This window comes from Anoplopoma fimbria, chromosome 21 (genome assembly GCF_027596085.1).
Source record: "Anoplopoma fimbria isolate UVic2021 breed Golden Eagle Sablefish chromosome 21, Afim_UVic_2022, whole genome shotgun sequence".
In the NCBI taxonomy this organism is placed as follows: Eukaryota; Metazoa; Chordata; class Actinopteri; order Perciformes; family Anoplopomatidae; genus Anoplopoma; species Anoplopoma fimbria.
In genome coordinates, this window is record NC_072469.1 from 19,539,715 (window position 1) to 19,562,754 (window position 23,040).

Consider the following 23,040-nt stretch of genomic DNA (forward strand, 5'->3'; position numbering starts at 1 on the left):
TCATTGATAGGAAAATCAATGGCGCATTGATCCAAGACTTGGCTCTGAGAGAGGGGGGTGGGAAGACTGGAGGAAGAGCAACAGAAAGAGGAAAAGATGTAGGAAGAAGAGGAAGGAAGGGATTAGGTAGATGAGGGTGAGTAAAGGGAAAACAGGGGTGGGGTTGGGGGGAGAAGTTCAATCCACTGCAGGCCTCTTCAGATGACAAAGATGAGACTGGAGCCCCGTTGGCTGCTGTTGGGGGTGGGTAACTATATGTGAGAACAACCTGTCGTGGCCTAACTATTCTCTTTTCTCTCGCTGTCTCGCAGAACTGCTCTTGAGAGTGGATGAACAAGCCTCAAATGGAACCTGAGACACGGGGAAAAAGAGGAGAGGAGAGGAGAAGGGGAGGGAGAAAATCAATTTTCCCAGACAGAGGCAGACTGGTCTAATGGAGGTTTAAAAGAAGAAGAGGAGGAGAGGACGTATTTTCCTCTGATTACCTCCTGTAGCCTCCCTGGCAAACCTTGAAAGCTATGATCGCTACAGTGGCCTCGCTCATCCGACCTTTTTGCAGAAGGCATGTAGTCTTGTCTTTCTCTCGGCAGCGATCAGGCTTTGAGGGGGACAAGACAGTACAGCAACAAAAAAAACCAAAAAATCCCAACATGCAAAATTTCTGATTACAAGGAAATCAAACACAGTGACCTGATAGACTCCGGAATTAAAGGACATCATGTCTCCATAAGCAGAATTTTTTATCCACATCTAAGCTTATTTCTTGTTCTCTTTCAATCTCCATGATGCTCTTTGTAGATGTTATGTAACCTGTTGTTACATGGCTGGAAGAGAAAATGAGCTGGACTAAATGGATAAAGGTTTCCATTTGGCTAAGAGGAATCAGTTATGAAGTATAAAGGAAGGAAATTTGTCATTAGCGTCTCTGCCAAACGAACAGAGATATCTAGAGTAGCCCTTTGCTGTAATTCTCCGCTCGGATGGCCTGTCTGATGTCATATGAACAGATCGCCATGTTCAATTTCCTACTACAGGCTTGATTGCTATAAATTGGTGAGTGTAGTGGACATTCAGTGCTATGCAGAAAATGCAGGCAGTTATTTTTTTTCCAGTTCTACCGAGTGAATTTTAAATCTTGTTTATGGTTCCCCCTCGTAAAGTAAAATGCATGTTCCAAGGTAAAAAATGTTCTTGAGAATGATCAAATTGATGCCTGACAAATAGCAATGAATCTCAGAATTTTGTATTCATTGTGATAAAGCTTCCTATAAACTGATAAAGCAAAAATGTCCCAGTTGGTGCATGTACGAGTGCCTCAATTAACAAACGATTTGTGAAGGAAACCTGCTGCCTCTCAAACAAAACTGTTACCCAAAGCCATCTGAAGTTGGAGTCTAAAGGCTGTGACCTGCAATGGAACCAGGCAAGAAAAAAATGGGGCCAAAACAGGGACAGATGTGGCTTCAAAAACCACAAAACCCCTCCAACAGCCAGTGTACGTCTGCTTCTGTAGCTCAGTGATGTGCTCATTAAACTTGTGAATGTTCAACCGGCTATTAAACAGCGTTTCAATGAACTTTTCCTTTTCTTTGCAACTCAACTGTACAAATAGTGTTTCTCACCCAGGGGAAGGAAAACTAGTGAGAAAGATCAGACGGCTCTGAAAGGCTATTAACTGTAGCTGAAGGAGAGCTTGTAACACTCTGTCTGTCTGTCTGTTACTGTTTTTCTGTCACTCCCTCCCTGTCTCGGTGGCTCTTTGTGTTTTCCTGTCTCTCTCGGCCTGCGAGGTGAAAGTGGCTTCCATGGTAACGGCACACTCTGTTTATGCTACGACATCTCACTTCATCACAAGCTGTTGATGGCTTTGATTTGCATGTGTGCCTGTGTGAGTGTGTATATGTGGTTTTGTCCCCCCCTTCTGATTTCTCCCAAATAACACACACACACACACACACACACACACACACACACACACACACACACACACACACACACACACACACACACACACACACACACACACACACACACACACATCATACAGGTGTTTGTGAGACCAGGGCAGGTTAAAAACTATAAGCCACAGACATCTGATGGATCACATTCCTCTGTAAAATAAAGTAAAAAAGCTACTGTTCTCTTTTGCTCTTATTCTTTCCGTCTTTAAAGGAACATTTAACTATACAAATAGCAAAGATCAGGATATGCCCTATGAAATGCAGTTGTTTTAGCTTCTAATAACCACTTAAATTTAAAAAATAAAAGCACCAACCAAAACCAAAAAACCTCTCTTGAGACTCTACAAAAATGTGCATTTATCTTGTGCAAACTGTCATATGGAGTAACTTTTTACGAAACCTCTAACAAAACCATAAAAAGGAAATTGCCACTCTAGCTGTTAAGATTAAAAAATGTAAATTTAATCATACTCATTTCCTCATTCTGCGAGCTGATCCTGTACACTTAACCACTTAAATTAGCAGCAGAAACAATGATTATGACTTCTTTTCACCAAAACCAGTCGTCCCCAATTAGTGGAGTAGGGGGGAGGGAGTGGAGGGTAGGGGATATGGGAGGGGGTGAGAGCGGAGGAGGGAGGAAGGGAGGGCCTGGCTCGCCGGACCCCCTGCAGGGCAGAAAGGGGGGAAAAATGGATTCCATACCAGGAAATCCATTAGAGCAGGGAGCAGCGTGGAGCTGGCAGCACAGAGCGGCCGCCGTGTTTTAAAAAAAATTCTCATTAGGTGTAATTTCTAAATTACAATCAGCATGGGCAGAATGAGAAGGCGAGGATCTGACCAACTCATCAGGATAATCAGGGTAATAGCATGATTCAGAGTGTGTGCCGGTGCAGGGAGAGACAGAGACGAAAACCAAAGAGAGCAGAGGAGGATGAAGAGTGAATTCTAATTCTGCTGCTGGACACTGACTTTTGGATGTTTTTCTGCTTTGATTTTTTTATTATTATTATTATCTCTTTTTTTCACCTAGTTATATCTGTTGGGGGATGGGTGGGTAAAGCAACAAGTTAATGCAGAGCAGGAGTCTCTGTGTCTATCAATATCTCTCTTCTTCTCTTGCTACAGTCCTGCCCTCCACCTCTGAATGAGGCAGACATGGAAAAATTGGTGAAAGTGAAGCCGAACGGTGGAAAAGGAGGAAGAAGGGGGACAGAGCAGAGGGTGGAGAGCAAAAGAAGAGAGGGAGTTGGAGTCGAGGGGCCTCTGCGAGGGAGAGGGAGAGAGGAGGGGAAACGGCAGGAGGGGAGGAGGGAGGGAGGAGAAGAGGTTAATTTGCACATATTAGAGAGGGCAGGATTTTTCATTAAAAAGAGATTGAAGTTGATATATGCCTGTGCGCTCCTGACACACTGTACACTCTGATTGTGTTAAGTCCTTGACAGAACAAAGGATCCCCCCCCCCCCTACCCCCCTCCACCTCTCCTCTCTCTCTCTCTCTCTCTCTCTCTTTCCATCTATCTCTAACAGCCATTGCAGCCGGCTGCAGATTTGGCAGCATTTTGCAGCTTTATGGAGCTGTTTCATGGTTAATGGAAGCACAGACAGGGTGTCATATCACCTCAGGAGCCCTCCCTTGATGCATATGCATACATTTACTTATTCTACTATGTTAATTCATGTTCATGTACGAGAGAGAAAATGGCTTCCATTCGCTTAAACTGCCTTTGCTTTACCCCTATGTGTGTTTGTGTGTGTGTTTGTGTGTAAATCTGGGGAAAGCTTCAGCGTAACATTTGGTTCTCCTTCCTCTATGCAAACAGGAAGCACAAGAAACCAACGCCTTTGATATTCATTCCTATTCCCTGTGACCGAAGGAAGCATTTAATAAAGAGCTATTCATCACTGTGTGACAATACAGTCGCTATTTTAGTTGCTGGTACTTCAGTAAAGGTAGTTTGACACTGACAAAGCTTCCAGTCCATTGTTCAAGGCCCACATTCACTCAGGTAAGCTGATCTGGGGTCTGCCAGGTGCCTGAGGCAAACTTATGCCTTCTACAGAAACAACAGACACAATAATAACAACAGTTCCTTCTTCTTTATGATCTGTTGTTTAAGACACACGCAACTTCTACAAATCTCTCACTTCTTTCTTCTTTTCCTTTCTTTTATCTTGTTTCCCTCCAGCCACATCTGTCATTCCACGCTGGAGGGTTATAGCTGATCTTTGACCTTAGTTAGCACAGCCCTTGAGACCTGTTTCACACACACACACACACACACACACACACACACACACACACACACACACACACACACACACACACACACACACACACACACACACACACACATACAGGCCTGCACACACAGAGTAGGAGATATTGATTGGCGATAGATAGATAGAGCAGGGTTTGCCTGATAAGGAGGCCATATTTGATGTTTGCTCTGGCAGCAGAGAGAGAGACAGAGAGAGATTAAATCACAATGAGCAGCCTGCTCCGTCCTTGGCTTCGTCCCTACTTCAGGCTTCACAGGAGTTTAGGGGTCGAGCTTATAGGATGACGGGTGAGGGATTGTGGACAAGGGGCGCCCGGTCTGCTTAAATCCACTGTGGTATGAGCCATTGATTAACACAGCACGTAATGTTATTCAAGGGTGCGTTTTTGTACAATCCAAGGTTTTCAACGTTTTTAAGCTTTTAGATGCACAACAAAAACAACTGCTTCTATTCTAAAGAAAAAAATCTTTGTTTTCCCCTTCCCTTGTTCTCCCTGGGCAATGTAGTGGACTGACTGACAGGCATCAATACATGTCTGTAGGCTGACAATGGGTAGGAGCTTGGTCTTGCTCCCTTCGACACACACACATACACACTCACACACACACACACACACACACACACACACACACACACACACACACACACACACACACACACACACACACACACACACACACACACACACACACACAAGAGCTCATTCATCCACTCTACTCTGCATATCCGTCTGTTTATACATCTGCAAATACCCATGAAAAAAAAGTTACTTTTTTGTGCATGTGAACTTTTTAGCATCAGCATAAACACTTAAAATATAAATAAATAACAACACATATAATGTTTTTAGTAAATATAAATTCTATAAAAAGCCCAGGTAATCTCAGTTTCACACAGCAACATCTATTATTGATTTGCTAACGTTAGCTAAAATTAGCCAAATTGTGTTGTATGCTCATGAATTCAATATTTTTTATCTCATATGTCTCATATGTCTCATATTCTCATATTCTCATATGCTGCATGAGTGCTCGAGAACATAACTGTAAACATACATAATGATACAATATGATTACACATATTCACAAATTTAGCATGTACTAATACATAACCACACCACTCACAGGCATGTTTCAAACTGTTTAAAATTGTAGATTATTTTGTTGAAAAATCATTAAGTCATATTATATATATATAAATAATATATAATAATATATAATATAGACAATTACATGGACATAATAATGAATACTTTAAAATGGCCTTATATCTACTTAATCTACATTATAGTATGAACACTTAATTTCCAAGTTTATTAGTTTTTCCTGTACTGAATTTTTTTATTTCCAATTTATATAGAAACATTTGATGTTGGAATACAATGTGAAACTGAAAGCACTTGTGTTCGGAGGAACACTTTTGCTTTAAATTCAAAATTTCACATGCATCAGCTTTTCCCCAAAAACATGGAGGATCTCTTTTTCTTCCTCCTCATTCTTGTTAATCTGCACAGGTATTCTTTTGACCTAAAAATTGTGCACAACGTTCACTTGTTGTGATAAAACCATATCATTAATTTAAATGCAATGTTAAAGGTTTTGTCATATTGATTATCACCTAAGTGTGGCTAAATCAAAATGGACCAAACCCCGTTGTGTTAGTGCAGTGACCTGAGAGTCCCCTTTTACATATGACCAGAGCCAACCCAGCATCCAAATCCCCCGGTCGAAAAAACAGCATGTGTACGTATGAAAGGCTGTATATGTTGGCCAGTGTGTGTGTGTGCGGTCTCAAGGGTTGGGAGATTATGTCGACAAAAGGTGCACCTGGTGCTTTAGATTGAGTTTCTCTCCTCCCCTTCCTCCCTTTATCCCTCTTCCATCCCCCTCTCTCCTTCTTCTCTGACCATTTCCAACATTACCCTGGGACTTTTAAAAGATTAGACCGCAGCTTTCATATTTGTGCCACTAATGTGTGTCAACAGACAGGCAAGACTAATGGAGAATACTACTTTTGAAATATCTGAAGTACCTCTTCCTCTACACTTTCTAGATATTGTATACTCTTATATAATCATGTATAGTGTGTCAGGGCAGATTATTGAGCCCTATGTAATTCAGATGTGGCGGGTTTGTGTGCAGCTAGTGTTGAACAGATATGCATGTGCTTAGTTACACAGTGCATTGGTCTAATCTTTTGTATCACAATGCAATAGCTATAACAGTATCAAGAGGCCACTCCAAAGAGTTAGATCCTTTATTTAAGTAAACTACAAATACAACTTTGTATAAAAGTTCTTAGTTATAAGTAAAAGTCCTGCATTCAAATAGTATTAAAGTATTATCAGCATCTACTTAATAATCAAAAACATTTCCCATTGCAGAAAATTTGCCCCTTTGACAGAGATTAATTATATGTCTTTGTTCAATTGTTAATAATGATCTGGTCACTTGGATCTGCGTTGAACTACTTTATAAACAGTTTACACAAGCTAAAACATGTTGGGAAACACTGATTTTAACAAAACAATTTATTGTATAAGTTTATTATATATTTTTTGTATACTATGATTTTGAAAAGGAGATGTCAGATAAATGTAGTGGGGTAAAAAGTCCAGTATTATCCTCTGAATTGTATTGTAGTTATGGTCTCCTATCTGTGACACTAGAACATTTGAGTTTAGCTTCTGGCAGCATTGAAGTTCAAACCTTCAATAAGAAAATCATTTAAAAATAAATGTAATGATATCTTATGTAAAGAAATGAAAATGAGTAGGTTTACATTTTCTACCTTGTCATTTTCAAGTGCCTTCATCATTTCAAGTGTTGATTGTAAAAATAAATGTTGAGAATCATATTAGGTAAAATATTTTAAAACATATTGTATTAAGGCTACCTCTGTCCACACACGTTTTTCGGGGATGAAATGCATTAACAGGTCACCAGCATTAGTCTTTTGTGAGATACAGAGATACAAGTTGGCAAAGAGACATGCTTCGGCTCCTTTATGTGTGTTTTTCAAGGTCTCTGTGATCATATGCACACATGTTCAAACAGCACAAACACACACTTACCTGTTATGAACCCTTAAAAACTTCACTGCCATCTTTCATTGGACTAATGTCTCATCACAGCTGATGCAACAAGTTCTGCACACTCATACACACAAATATTTGCACACACAAATCTCTCTCTCTCTCTCGCTTTATAACTCTCTCGTCCCTTTTCTCCCACAGCAAGTATTTGTGAGCAAAGAAACTGAATCAGCTGTGTGTGCTCTTGTAGGCATCAAATGTAACCCCCCCAATTTCCAAAACACACACACACACACACACTAGCCTTCCCCTCCAGCCCAGGGGTCTCCAGTCTGCATAATAAATGACACTTGCTGATAGGTGGATGAACAGGGGAGGGGGAGGGCTGACTCTCTCTCTCAGCACACACTCACACGGACACACACATCAGCCTGTGCCATTATGCAGCCTGCTATACCATTTAACAGCTGTTGCCGTTGGAGGAATCCCAGGTCTCTTTACATGCTTGTTGTTGGCTCATTTATCGTGATTGCAGCAGCAGTTGGACTCCTCCTCAGCCTCCCATGTTCTGATTTCAATACTGGAAATTAGTTTCCAGCCTCCACAGGGATGTTTTGCTTACAATCCACTGCTGCGTCCTTGAGCAAGGCACTTACCTCTCTACCGCTCAGGCAGCCCCCAGGTGTTTGTGTGTGTGTGTGTGTGTGTGTGTGTGTGTGTGTGTGTGTGTGTGTGTGTGTGTGTGTGTGTGTGTGTGTGTGTGTGAAACCCTCCCTCTCCCTGCATTTTTTAAATTATGTTTATTAGCTCATCATAAAATTACACACATACAGGTGGAGCGGAGGGATGAATATCAGAGGATTTGAGGTTGAAAATGTGTTATGTTACTAAGATACTAGTTGAGCACCAAAATCTAATTTGTGACCTGACAACAAGTACAAAAAAATATAATTCATAATACACGTCTCTTCATCCCTATTACTTATGTTGTAATTATTATACATGGACACACACACACACACGTGAAATTCCCTCAGCCTGCCATCACTAAGGAGCAGACTTATTTAATAATATAGACCTCCACATAGCCAATCATTTGGAAGTAATTATCAGTAATGATCTGCCAGTGACTGATCTATTTTTACCTGATGATCAAACCAGATCTCATCTCAGATCTATATCCCGTCACATTCATTATAACCCCACAAGATTACATTTATCTCTGCCAGCACCACCTGTCTTTGTAATGGTACTTCATTCTTCACCCGGAGCCTATTCACACTGAAGGTAAATACAGGAAATGTATGGAACTACAATGAAGGGTTTCTCCTCTTGATCCAGGTTGAATGTTAACATTTTAAGCGAAAAAAACAAGATATGTCTGAGTTAGTTTTGTCTATGTGTGTGTGTGTGTATGTGTGTGTAAGTGTGTGTGTGTTTCTTCAGGTTAGACGTGAGTGTATCATGAATGTCTGCTGTAATTATATTAACAGGTCACTATGGATACTTAAAACATCCCTGTTGGTCTCTAAATAGATACATATTCTTGTCCAATTTGTAACCCACTAGGACATGTAAAATATTAGGTTTTTAAAAGCACATGACATATAGAAGCCAAAGGAAGAAATGACAATAACCAAGAAAAAAACGGGTTTTCTAGATGAGTTTAATTGCATTTATACATAATTTAGTGCATTTCTGTGTCATGTGGCTTCCCCTGCAGTGGTTGATGGTCTTCAAAACAACACACTGGAGGTCGCCATAACAGATTTGAGACATCACAGCAAAACGTTAAAACATTTGATCCAAATGAAATATATTATTACTAGAGTAATATAGTGGAGAATGAATCGATTAGAGTAAAACAATGTTAACAAAAACCTACAAGTCATTTTGTGGATATTATAGAATATGGTCAAATTAAAGGTATACTGTAGTAGCTCACAAAAACATAATATAATAATAATTCACAACATGCTTTTATAATAACCCTTAATGTAGGCTTCATGCATGTTCCAATTTACAAGAATATTATCCCATGTGCATTACATGCTCGCTATAGTGCATGAAAATAACTCAATACACACATTACATTACATTACATTACATTACAGTCATTTAGCAGACGCTTTTATCCAAAGAGACTTACAGGAAGTGTATTCAACATAGGTATTCAAGAGAACTACTAGTCACCAGAAGTCATAAGTGCATCTCCTTTCTTAAACAAGCATCTTAAAGCATAAACCAGAGCAAAAGTATAGTGCAGAGGCAAATTACTACGAAAACAATAATTGCAACAGACTAATACGAATATAATAAGTGCTACAAACTACTACGAATAGGATAAGTGCAGTAAACAAATACGAATTCAATAAGTGCAACAACTAATACGAATGCAATAAAACAGCAGAATCGCTTTCTGTTTCAGTAAGTAAACAGGATATTATATAACAACAATTTCGGGGGAGAGTGTAAAAAAATATTTGAATGCAACATTATACATGCTTTTGAGTGTGCTGGAGCTTTTAAATGAGTCAGTCTTCTTAACAAATAAAGATGTAGATGTGAACTCTCCCCTGCTGCAGAGCTGCAGAGCTGCATTTCCCCTTTCGAAGGGGAATAGCAGAAAACATACCTCTGCTTATTCAAATCCCCTCCAATCAATGAGAATTACACGCACAGTAAAGTTATGCTCCCAGCTTGTCTGCGGTTTTCGGAGTCCCTCTCTTCTCGCCGGTAGTCAGCGGGACACGGACGGCTCGCTGGCCGAGCAGAGCCTCACTGTTCTCGGCAGGCAGGCGGACCAGGCACCGCTGATTCCCCGGAAGAGGAACTGCTTACTGGGACTAAACCATTAGCTGAAACTAAACCATTAGCTGTAGAAACACAGCTGCTTATAGCCAATATATACAATAATGTATTGTAATTGTTATTTACACTGCCTTTTATGTAAAAACACAACAACAATGTCTTCATGTTGTTACTCAGTAGACTATTATTTATTTGTTTATTTGTTTATTTCAAACCTTTGAAATCTTAATTTCCCTAAAATATAAATAAAATGTATAGACTGTTGTGGATTTATTTTATTTTATTTTATTTGTATTTAGCCATGCTCCTCTGATGGTAGCCAAATAGATACACTGTGGGATTTTTTTTTATTCTGGAAAATGAATTAATTTAAATGTGTTATATGTTTCCAAAATTGTTTACAGTTTTTCCTGAAATGATTCTGTATTTTTAGTAATTGGTTTTCAGCTACAATTATTATATAATGCTAGGACAAACTCAGCTATATGGTTTCTTGTGTATTATAGGGTGTTATTAGTGAAGTTATTATTGTAAAACAGCTGGATTTTATTGATCTAAACTACAAGTACTGTGTGGTACAGTATGACTCAAACTTTCCTTATGAGGGTGTTTTTCCTTCTCTGTATTGACGGTCTATAAGGACATATTTTGTTTTTTTTGTATGTACAGAACCCTCAGATACACATTTAGTGCTACATGAGAAATACTGACCGGACTGGACTTTCAAAATAAAATAATTAATGGTTCAGTATACTTAATAATAATAATACATTCATTGCAATTTGTCAAGTTTTGTGTTTACACTCCAGTCATTGCATGTGCATCAAGAAGCTCCAAGGTGTCATTGAACTGGGAGGCAGACAGAGAGAAGGCCTGTGTGTGTGTGTGTGTGTGTGTGTGTGTGTGTGTGTGTGTGTGTGTGTGTGTGTGTGTGTGTGTGTGTGTGTGTGTGTGTGTGTGTGTGTGTGTGTGTGTGTGTGTGTTTCAGGAACGTCACAGCAGAATAATACGAGCTATCTGAGAATGAAGAGGGATGAGGCTGAACCCTGCTGCTTTTCCTCGCTACCATTATCCTACAGGAGAGAGACCTGTGGGGGGCACACACACACACACACACACACACACACACACACACACACACACACACACACACACACACACACACACACACACACACACACACACACACACACACACATTTACCCTGGGAATCTCCTCAGCTGTTCCCCTCTACACTCTCCTTGCACCCTTCTTCCTCCTCCTCCTCCTCCTCTTCCTCCTGCCCTGGCCCTAAACACCTCTGTCTGCCGGATCTGGTTCCACTCTGCACCGGATCAGGGCCCCTGGCAGCTGACTGCAGGTTCCTGGCCAGGATTAAGGCTTCTAATGGCAGCCACTCTGTGATGATTTACACTGCATTATTACTGTACACATCAGCGGCTGCCTCCTCCTGCTAATGGTTTATTACACCAGCCTCTCTGGCTTTACTGCTCTTTGCTCTCTCTCTCTCTCTCTCTCTCTTTGAGGCTGAGTTCTAATTAAATAATTTAACTGAATTACCAGACATATGCCAAAACCTGTGTAGGAATTACTCATGGCACTTGGTTAACCTGCTTTTATGGTTTTGCTTTCCTTTCTGCCTGTGACGTCTGAGCTACTCTGAGTTTATGAAATATGATTGCATCCAATACTGTGAGTATGTGAAAATTAATGTCCTTTGAAAAATTGTGCATCTCCAAACCAAATCCAGCTTTTCACGATCTTTAAAAATGCTTTTTTTCAAAAGGGTATTTTTTTTTTTTATTTTTTTTTAGAAGTAAGAGAATTTGCTCAATTCATACAGGAGCTCTAATCGATTTATCAAACAATAAATCAAAATCACCCAATTTGGGGATACATGGTTTTCATCGTGGCATTAGTGGTTGATTTCAAATGAACAGAAATGAAAAGTTTTTTAAAACTCGATTTTTTTTCCTTCAAGATGTTCTTTTCTGTTGTGTCATCCTTTTATAGCAAGTTGTAAACTAACATTATATTTGTATTTATTCATCTCTTATTTATTTTGTATTAAGTTATCTATTATATTAGATCTATGTATCCTATTTATAACAATGCATTGTTGTACCTTAATTGTGAATGCAGCTATTTGTGTGTACAGACAAATAATTAAAAAATGTTTTTTTTTATGGATATAAGAGGACAAATAAAATCCAGAATGAAATCAATGATCACTCTCTTTGTTTCACTCTGCTTCAAGCCTTTTTGGCCACATTCTTGTCCTCCTGCTTTGTTGCTTCTGAAAAATCCCAAACCATTCAAATGTTTCATTTTTCAAGCAGCAGAATAACTACTAGAAAGCAGAGACTAACACAGACATAACCTGCTCAGTCAGAAGCAGGTACCAGTGTTGATGCATTCCTCAGTGAAGCCACAGATATATGCCCAACATTTGCCTAATCATCCAGAGCTTAACCCTCCTGCTGGCCGGCTATCTGCTCGGTGTGTGTCTGATGCTGTATGTGTGTGTGTGTGTGTGTGTGTGTGTGTGTGTGTGTGTGTGTGTGTGTGTGTGTGTGTGTGTGTGTGTGTGTGTGATCTCCTGTCTCCTAACACCAGAGCTTAGTCGTGTTTTGACTTTGTGATCAGGCACCTTGTTGGGCAGCACACAGGGGTCCTCCGTCAGCTGGTAAGCCCTCCCACCCTCAGGGAAGGTTTCTGTGGGAGTGTGATCGATGATGGACACAGCAGCTCTATATGCCCTATATATGTGTGTGTGTGTGTGTGTGTGTGTGTGTGTGTGTGTGTGTGTGTGTGTGTGTGTGTGTGTGTGTGTGTGTGTGTGTGTGTGTGTGTGTGTGTGTGGTGCTATTACTGGGGGTGGAGGGGAGGCAGCTCTGATGGTGGAGGCTTATGAAAGAGAAGGCCCTGGGTGGTGGTCGTGGTGGAGGTGGGGTATGAGCTGTTTAAACAGCGTGGCTTTGATTGACAGGGCTGATAGTGAGGGGGGGGTGAGCAAGTGCTTGAGAAAAGAGAAGAGAAAGGGGGGTTGTGTTGTTGAATGCAGGGGTGGGGGGCTCCTGAAGGGGGTGGGTAGGAGGGTATTTTTGGGTGGGGGGAATAGGGGTGCAGGAGGAAAGTGAGCTTTTAATTACCAGGGCAGAAGCAGATGTAGCAGAATGGTGCCCCCACCTCTAAAAACACACACACACACACACACACTGGTTGTTTCTTGGCAGCTGGAAGTCATCAGCTTTTTTTTGGGGGGGGGGGTGCATATTTGTGAGGACAGGAGCCTTGAAGCACATTGTTTAAATTTAAAGATGTTCAGCTTCTATTGGTACTTGATGATTATTCATTTTCCTCCCCCTTGTTACTGAATAAATCCCATCTTGCTGCTGCCACCTCTTCCATAATATCCAACATAATTAATGTAGTGTAATATAAACCATCTCAACGTGTCTCTATTGTCAATTAATTTTAAATAAAAACTTACTTATTTTAAAAGTTGCCTGTTTACCCTGTTATTATCTGCACTCTGATTTATATATGTGATCAAAGGAGATTTTTTTAAATATTCTAGGTACGGATTGTAGCTAACTGCCATGTAATATAATATATATATAATTTTTATTGGTGGAATTTTGTGCATATTTAATATATTGTATACATTAAATTTAAAACAATTTGAGGGTAACTTTAAAACATCTGGACGGTTGAAAAAGAAACTTTGGCTCATTTGCAGTTCTTCCTCTGTCTCTGTCAAATAAACAAAAACGATAAAATTAATGTTCTGTGCATATTTGCATATTTGTAGAATTAATGCATTCAAGATTAATATACTTAAGGTGTTACTACTATAACTAAGCAAATACGCACCAACTTTCTGTCAGCAATAAACGTATGTTTTGAAAAAAGATTTTGCATTATATTTTTTACCCCCTCCCCGAAAGAAATTATAAATATATTTATATATATAAATTCTTTAATGTGTCAGCATATTAAGTATAAATTCAGGTTTAAATGGAAATAGATTTGCTTGAAACTACAAAACAACCTTTATATTTTATAAAACAAATTCAATATTATTATAATATTATAATATATTTTTTTATAATTTCCTTGATACAAAGACAGAATGCTCCTGTTACTTTATCCAGAGTGTTTCTTTATTTTGGTGTTTTGAAATACAATGTCAGACTCCCCACTTGTACAAAATGTATCCAAACAAATGTGTGCACAGATGAAAACACAGTGCAGAGTATAAAATGACTTCTCATCAAGAAAAATGGTGCAAAACTTAAAAAAGAAACACAATGTCCCTGCACATATAAAAATAAATTAATACTTTGTGTGTCCAGTCACTGTCAACCTTTTTTTCTGGTCCTAAAGATTCTCACACACACACACACACACACACACACACACACACACACACACTCACACAAATTGAGGCTTCATTGGCTTTCCTTCACACCAGCACAGCTAATCACTATCACTTATGTACACCAACGGCCAATGAGAAAGGTCTATGTACACTTAACGAGGTAAAAACTGTGCCACTGAACGGCCGTGACACACTTCCTCCCTCCTACAAACAGCTATATACAACCACACCCCCTCCCCCAATCAGCAAGTAGCTTCTAGCTTTTAAAACACAACACAGAGTAGAAGTCATTAAACGGGTCTACAGCAAGATTTGACTGTATGAGGGGGAAAAAACAAAACAAAATACAAACAAAACTTTACACAGTAGTACAAAAGGATGTTAAGTTTCAACACCAGCAGGCTTTTAAAATAGATCATCTTATGCCCATTACACAAACAAACTCCCAATAAATAAAAAGCACAATACATAATTGGCTTTGATATCAGAGAATGCAGCAGAATAATATTTCCTGGTTTTATTATAGAGACTCCACGTCCCGCCTGATATTACAAAGTCTTTTTTTTGTAATCTGTTGCCTTAGCAACGCAGCTTAATTACCAGTAGCATTGTGAAGAATTGGGCTGAGTGACAGGGACACAGGTAAAAGGAAACAAATCCCACCTTCCCCCCTTGGCCTCAGGCACTTGGGTTTGAACCCTGATTGGCCAGTCCTCACTGTTGTGGTTTCTTGTTTTAACGGCCGCTGCTGTCGGCCTTTTTTAGGTCCTGATAGGCTGGTCCTGCTCGAGAGGTAGGTGCAGCAGGGGGCTCAATCAGGAAGATGAAATGTAATGACTTCCAAGCGCTGACAACCAACTGCATAATATGTCTCTGTGAGTCTGTGCCGTGTGGATCAATGCATCCCTCTGAACATTCAACTTGCTATTTATTTCCTTTTTACATTTCACTTCCCTGAGTGAGTCGCCTGTATCTGGCCCAGAGAAGAGTCAGTCAAAAGCAAGGCTTCTGCGGTGACTGTATGAGGCTTGGCTCACTCACATTAGTGGATCTACACAAACAGAGTGAGAGACAAGGGGACAGAGGCAACAGCGAGAACATGTGGGATATTTTCACAAGCCCCTCGCCCCCAAACATTCCCCTCGGGATCGCTGCGAGACAGATGTCAAACATACATCTGCTACTGTTAAGTCCTGTGGTGGGGAATTGTAGTTTATATTTTACATACATGTATTTCTGCTTATATTTTTCTTTTCATGTTTTTAGTTCTGTGTGTGCGCTCGCGAGTTAGCTGAGGCCCCTGAGAGAGTGAGACAGCAGAGCGACCAGACCGAGATGGATGTAAGTGCGGAAGTTTCGAGAAGGGGAGACAAAATAGGGAGACAAAGGAACAGATAGGAAATGATGCATAAAAACATGACACAGTAAAAACAGAAAGAGAGAAGAAAATATAAAAAGAAACTCATTGAAAGAAAACGTCTGAACTGTTGGTCAGCTCACCTGTTGAGAGAAGAAATCCAACACACCATGTGCTTATTTACTCACACACTAAGCTGCTACCAGTGATATCAAATAAAAAGCATTATCTCAATAGTGACTAAATTAGAACCTGAAGCAGCACTAAAGATAAAAAGTAAAAAAAAAAAAAAAAATCAAAAACTGGATGGACATAAATAGTACAAATGAAGAAAAAAATGTTAAGACTGTAACCTGAAAAATGTTTCAAAATAAACCTGGAAAGGTCAACTACAGTGAGCTGGTGACTGGTTCTCATCACTGAACCACAAAGTTGACCAACAGGCCGATCTCCTGAAGACTCTGCATATTTATTCAGAAAAAACAAAACAAAACATTGACAACCAAAATAATAAAGGGCATCTGCCGTCATGTCTTCTCCTGCCCTGCGACGCCCACGGCCTTCTCGGCTAGCCGTTGCTTCTGTGCCCCCGAGGCGTGTGTGTCAGCAGCGTGTGCGTGCTGCATCGCCAGGAAGGGGTTGGCGGTGATGGCGCCTTGGCCCTGGCTCTGGGCGCTGGGCAGCAGGTTGTTGATGGGCAGCTGAGCGGAGGAGAGCGGGATGGAGGGAATCTGGCCAGAGGAGGAGAGGGATTGCAGCTGCTGGAGGTCCTGCTGCTGCTGCATCAGTTGGTAGAGCAACACCTGCTGCTGCTCCTGGGAGAGAGAGAGAGAGAGAGAGAGAGAGAGAGAGATCAAGCAAAGGGCGATAAGGGGAGAGAGGATGAAATAAGGAGGAAAAAGGAGAGAGCCGGAGGAAAATGCAGGAGAAAAAAATAAGGATAAAGTGAAAGTTTTAGACAAAAAAAGGAAATGATAGTTGGATAAAAAGGACAAGATATAAAAGAAATGAGCAAAGGAAAGTGGGGTGATCAGTGGAGGGAAGAAAAAAAAAAAGAAGACATAATGAGCTTGGTGATTTAGGCCATTGTCCAAAGGAAAATTGTAGTTCAGCGTCTTTGTGTGTGTTTAACTGTGTGTGATAGTGGTGATGGCAGTGAGTAGTTGCCGGCCTGCCAGTGCATGTGTGTGTTTATGTGTGTGTGTGTGTGTGTGTGTGTGTGTGTGTGTGTGTGTGCTGTACCGCTGAAGGCTGTGAGGACAGCAGCTGCTGGAGCTGATGCTGCTGCAGGAGTCTGTGCTGATGCTCAGACAGCAGGCCGAGCCGCGCAGCGCTGAAGAGACAAAGACAGAACTTGCAGTGAGACAAACGCAGTGAACACTGAGCACAATATGTTTTAATACACACTTTTTCAAAACATGAGAGGTTTGCATCAAGGGGACCACCAGAGCTGCTGAATGCAACATACACAGAGCAAATATCACAACTCGTGAACTGGATACTGAAGAACGAGCATTTTACATGAATTACTATTTAAAAAGGAAGCACATTTATCCTAAATGTCAATTTCAGTTACCAGAAAAAGCAAGAAAATTATAGATTCATACATATGAATTTACACACACAAAACATGCCCGTACAACAATTTTCTTCTAACTGACTTTGGGGACCTAAAGAAAACGGCGCTACAGTTAGTTGTGATGCTGAACCGACTTCTGTCTCACCTGTTCTTACTAGTTGTTGAGCTGCAAGAATCCAACACGCAAGCAAAAGAGAAAAAACAAGGAGAGGACGCAATAAAGCTCAGATTCAAACATTTTACACGTATGTTCCCTGACATTAGGAAATGATTGTGGTGTATTCAGTACTTTAAGGTGTGATGTGACACAGGGGCTGAAATCTCCAAAGAAATTGGATTCCAGTCGCTAGACATTTAACAGATTTGTTGGGTGGGTGATATGACACCGCGAGAAATTACTTAATTATTTAAATGAAACACGACTGAGCATAACTTTGTACCTGATCCTGTCATTAAGTTTTGTTAACTTCTAATGTGTTTTTTATTAATAAATGTTTGATATCAAAGATTTCAGGTAAAACTGCTGATAAAAGCAGTCATCAGACGTACCCATTATTAACGGGCAACGTCATGCCGGTAGCTGCTCCTGTAGTGTGTGCGTGAGGGCTGCCGGTGCCCACCGGTGTCTGGATCACCCCGTTCAGCGCCCCGACAATTCCCGCCATGCCCAGTGCGCTGCCGCCACCCAGAGCACCCATTAGCCCCGCCACCGCGCCCAGCCTGGACGGGGCTGTTCCCAAGGCAGCGACCCCGTTCAGCTGCGGCGGGCTCTGGGAGACGGAGGGAGGGGTGGAGAGCGATGAGGTGGAGCCACTGCTGCTGTGGCCACCACACGACGCACCGTCCTGAGAGGGAGGGAGGAAGAGGTAGAAAGGGAGAGGGATAGAGAGAGAGAGAGAGAAAAACACCATCAACGATGATATAATTAATCACAAATGTGAACTGATCACAGTAGTTCATCTAATTTACCGTGTAATGGGGTGTAAAAGCATGACATTACCTCACAAATCTAAACTTGAACATCTGATGCTCGTTCCACTGAACCCTACTTAATTCAGTTATTACATTAAGGAGGTTTCACTGCTCCGTCTTGTGTTGTAGTGCTCGACTTTGTGGTGATATAAACTGATTCAAACGGACTGTGCTGGGTGTTCGTTCTTACCTGAGCTGCCACAGGTAGAGATGAGTCAGTGGCTCCCAGCTGGCCTCCTCTCATATCTGCAACACAAATTCTGCCGATTATTTTTTCAACATTAACCATTTAGTCTATGAAAAGGTCAGAGAAATAATTCTGGACATGCAAGGGGACATCATGAATTGTCTTTTTTTGTAGAGTGTTTGATTTAAATATGAAATGTATATCAAAACACAAAAAAAGCAAAACAATCTTCACATTTGGGAAGATGCAGCCAGGATATAATTGACATTGTGCCTGATTAAACAACTGTAATGATTATTCAGTTATCAAAGTTGTAGGATTGTCAACTAATGGATTAAATGACTAACTGTTTCAACTCTTGTATCCGTCTGTTTGTGTGTCTATGTCTGTGTGTGTGTGTGTGTGTGTGTGTGTGTGTGTGTGTGTGTGTGTGTGTGTGTGTGTGTGTGTGTGTGTGTGTGTACCAGAGGAGGCCGTGCTGGAGGTGAAAGGCACTGATAGCTGAGCGCTGAGAAGCTGCAGCCTCTCTTTCTTCATGGTCAGAGTTTTGATCTGCTCCTCCAGCCTCCGGTTCTCCTCCTGCAGCTGGTGGAGGGACTTCAACATGCCCAGCACTGAAGGAGACGGAGAGAGAGAGAGAGAGAGAGAGAGAGAGAGAGAGAGAGAGAGAGAGAGAGAGAGAGAGATAGATATGAAGGGGGACAAAACAGATTGATCAGAATATTTGAGGGAAGCACTTACTGCTTCCAGCTAAAACATGTTGCTTGGATTTTGCTTTTTCAATTTACTGCTGTCTCTCTGTTTGAGAGAATATATATAAAAATAATTGCTGATTTAGATGTAATGTTTGGTACTTTTAGGAAGAAGCTGTATTTGGTTCTTTCCACAAGCAAGAACACAGATGCTCTGACTTTCTGAAAGGCCACTGCTTCCTTGAGGCAAAACCATGCAAGTCTGCAATGCCTCCACACTACTTGTTTTAAATACCCAGTGACTGATAGACAGATGCAGTCCAAGGGGAGGTCAGAGGTCAAGATCAGCCACAGAACAGTTCGGGGACACTGGTGCCTGTGCAGACTCAGCGACAAGGACGCGGAGGTGGACGATTTGCACGCACAGGAACTTAAACCTGAGTCCAGATATAGGACGACCTGTCCAACACCTAGGCCGCATTCCCTTTTTTACACTTTCAGATAGGAAGATAACTGACAGTAACTGACGATAAGAGATAAACTGAAAAGAGGGAGTTAGAGAAGGCAAAAGGTGATGGATCAATTGATTAGAGAGAAATGGAGCAAAGTGGGGAAGGGAGGGATAATGATGGGGGGGGGGGGGTATCGAACTTCAATACTTCTCTGGTACTGACAGAATTGTGAAACAAGTGCCGAAAGCTGGCTCTTTGTCTGACTTGGCAGACTTTGTCTTCTGTTCTTAAATATATATATTTTCTTTTACATTTCTCAGAATGATATTCATGTTGGATTGTTTTGGCATCGGTGCAGAGAGTCATTGTATCAACACTACAATTGAAATACCTCAAATGATACCCATCACTCTGTGCATGAACGCATTCTTGTGTGTCTTCAGGTGTGTTTTTGTGTGTGTTTTAGTGTGCGTGTGTGTGTGTGTGTGTGTGTGTGTGTGTGTGTGTGTGTGTGTGTTCTCACCGTCACCCTGCGCTCCCTGCTGCAGCAGGAAGCTCTGCCCTTCGTTCCACTGCCTCTCCAGGAGCTGCTCAATGCTGGTGGCCACCGGGGGCAGCGTCTCCCCGCCACCTCCCCCGCCCCTAGCAACCCAAGCCCCGGCCCCGGCAACGACCCCGGGGAGTCATAGCGGATCTGCAGGCCACCAATGGGAGAGCTGAATGACGGGAGAGAGAGAGAGCGAGAGAGCATGGGTAGAAAGGGAGAGATAGAGAGGTCAATGGGGAGATTAACGACCCAACATAAACGTCAGACAAACATAGACACTGCTGGCTATAAAACTACATCAATTTGTTGTTACAGTGGCCTCTAATGAAAAGGGGCCAGGCTTTCTGTCTGTGTGTGTGTGTGTGTGTGTGTGTGTGTGTGAGAGAGAGAGAGAGAGAGAGAGAGAGAGAGAGAGAGAGAGAGAGACAGGGAGGAAGAGGACATGCAATAGAGAAAGACAGTAAGAGGGAAGTGGACTGTCTTGATGCGATAAATCTTTGTGTGTGTGTGTGTGCTGAAACAATCTGTTGAGTGTGAAAGAGGGGAAATGAGGGACAGCAGGAGAGAGTAGAGAGGACATGAGGAGCTTAATGTGGGGGGAAAGGTGGAAAACAGAAAGTAAAGGCAAGATTTTCCCCTTTTAAATCACACTGCAAACTTAAAAAAAGTATTATCCACGTTGATTGCAAAAAATGTGTCAGCTATATTGATATCGAGACACTAATTTTTTTTACTACATATTACTTGAGGAATTAAAATTGTCATATTCTCTGGCACCAATTTCTTCTATTACATTTTTTTATTTTTAAATGAAATGCAACCCTTTCCCCCACACACACAAATGATGTCTACTAAATACAAGCTGTGAAATATTACCGGTGCAGTGTTAAGAAATAAATGACCCAAATTATGCTTATTGGAACCAACCTCATCAAGTGAAATTATCCATCCCACAAAGAAGTAGAAACAAGCAAAAATGGATTTGCATCATCAATATTCCCATCCTGAGAGATCCATGCAAATACTCCCAAATGTAAGAGATGCAGAAAATCATCAGACTGTCCTTCCATGTGTGATTAAACCCAAGAAGTTAAAAAAAAAAAAAAAAAAAAAAAAAAAAAAAAAAAAAAAAGAATCTAACTGGAGTTGAAGGATGGTTACCCCCTTCAAAAAACACAAGTTATCGTTGGCTGAGAGAGCGAGAATTGCCTGTAGGGGTGAGAGCGAAAGGGAGAGTGTGCATGTGTGTGTGTGCGAGGAGTGAGAGGAAGAGAGAGGAGACGTGGGGCCAGCGGAGGGGAAAAGCAGAGAGGGGGGATGGGTGAAGGGGGGGCAGTGAGGAATGTAAATGGCGAGGGATGGGTGGGGGGAGCATCTGTGTGTGTGTGTGTGTGGGTACTCACCGCGGGGTGGTCTTGGGAGAAGCTCTTATGGAGAAGCCCTGAGCTCCGACGCCGCCGCTGCCGTCTCCCACCTCCTGATCTACGCACACACACACACAAAAAAAATAAAAATGAATTGTACATCTAAGAGCACCCCAAAACAAGCTGAAGCACTTTATAGGTGAAAACGAATTGCATCCATACTAACATTTTCAGGTCTTTTTGTAAAGTTCTCTGTTCACACTTAAACAACTGAACAATTACAGAATAGCTCAATCTCTTCTTCGTTGTTTTATTTTGGCGGGTGCACAACAAAAACACCAGGAGTGTCACCAACAGCCTGGTTAACTCAGCTGAGTGTTTTGTGCCCTCTATACTGTGTTTTCACAATATAAGAGTTTTCTTTTCTCTCCCTCTTACTGCTGTCAAATAACAGACTGAGCAGAAACCAGTCATTTCATTGTGGCTAATAAATATTACCTGTTAACCAGGCGGACAGCACTTCATCCACAATTGCATATGACATTTAAAATCAGTGATCTGTGGGGTCCTGGAGACCCAGGGTCTTTTTAACATCTCCAACATCATATATAACATTGTTTATTAGCTTCATGAATTTGACTAATGCTATGGGAAGTTCTTATAAACATGATTTTGAACTGATGCCTCCAGCTGTAACATGTGGTTTAATATAATTGACTTCCATATGCTCCATATCTGGAATTTGTGTCGTCAGTACATTTATACAGCCCTACCGCTCCCATATCCCAAATATGTCTATTAGAATTCCTTTTAGTGTGAACTTTGTAACGCTTTGATAAGAGATCTAACAGAGGTCTGATTCAGCCCCTGACCAGGCTTACAGTTCATAAGTTTCCAAAAACATTATTGTCCTCGTCCACAATAAAACTCATCGAGGTGGTTATCAGATTTATCCGCGCTGGATGAGTGCCAAACCAAAGAGGAAAAACTTGAATTTTCAAAAATGTAGTTGTCATAGTGTGGACGAATTGTAATATTTGTGGCTCAGCATCCTCCAAACGTTGTCTCTCTTCCTTTGCATCTTTTTGCATCGCACACAAGCCTTCGTTCAAACTGCATGTGCATTTCTCCCTCTACCTTCTGTGAGAGTCTCTACCTCCTCCCTCTGGGCCCCTGGCCAGACGCTTCTTTTCATTTTCCTCAGCGAGAGTAATGAATCACACATGCACACACACGCATACACACACTTTTGCATTTACACACTCACACAAACTCCCCTCTACTTAAGACAGTCAATCCCAGCTTTTACCCTCACCGGGTCACCACTCTAGTCCCTTCGCTCGCCTTCTTTTTCAAGTTCCTTTCTCTCATAACCCTTTCCATCCTGGCACCTCCCTCCCGACACTCAAAAGCAAAG

General features: G+C 41.3%; 1 protein-coding gene across 1 annotated transcript in view; it reads right to left on the reverse strand.

Moving 5' to 3' along the window:
* Positions 1–14,242: 14,242 nt before the first annotated feature.
* mllt10 (MLLT10 histone lysine methyltransferase DOT1L cofactor) overlaps positions 14,243–23,040 on the reverse strand; it is a 42,456-nt gene continuing 33,658 nt past the window's right edge. Inside the window, 8 exon segments of the mRNA XM_054623150.1 lie at positions 14,243–16,645; positions 17,073–17,163; positions 17,959–18,254; positions 18,572–18,627; positions 19,033–19,182; positions 20,236–20,346; positions 20,349–20,428; positions 21,663–21,741. Coding sequence (XP_054479125.1) covers positions 16,358–16,645; positions 17,073–17,163; positions 17,959–18,254; positions 18,572–18,627; positions 19,033–19,182; positions 20,236–20,346; positions 20,349–20,428; positions 21,663–21,741 — 1,151 coding nt within the window. The 3' untranslated portion in view covers positions 14,243–16,357.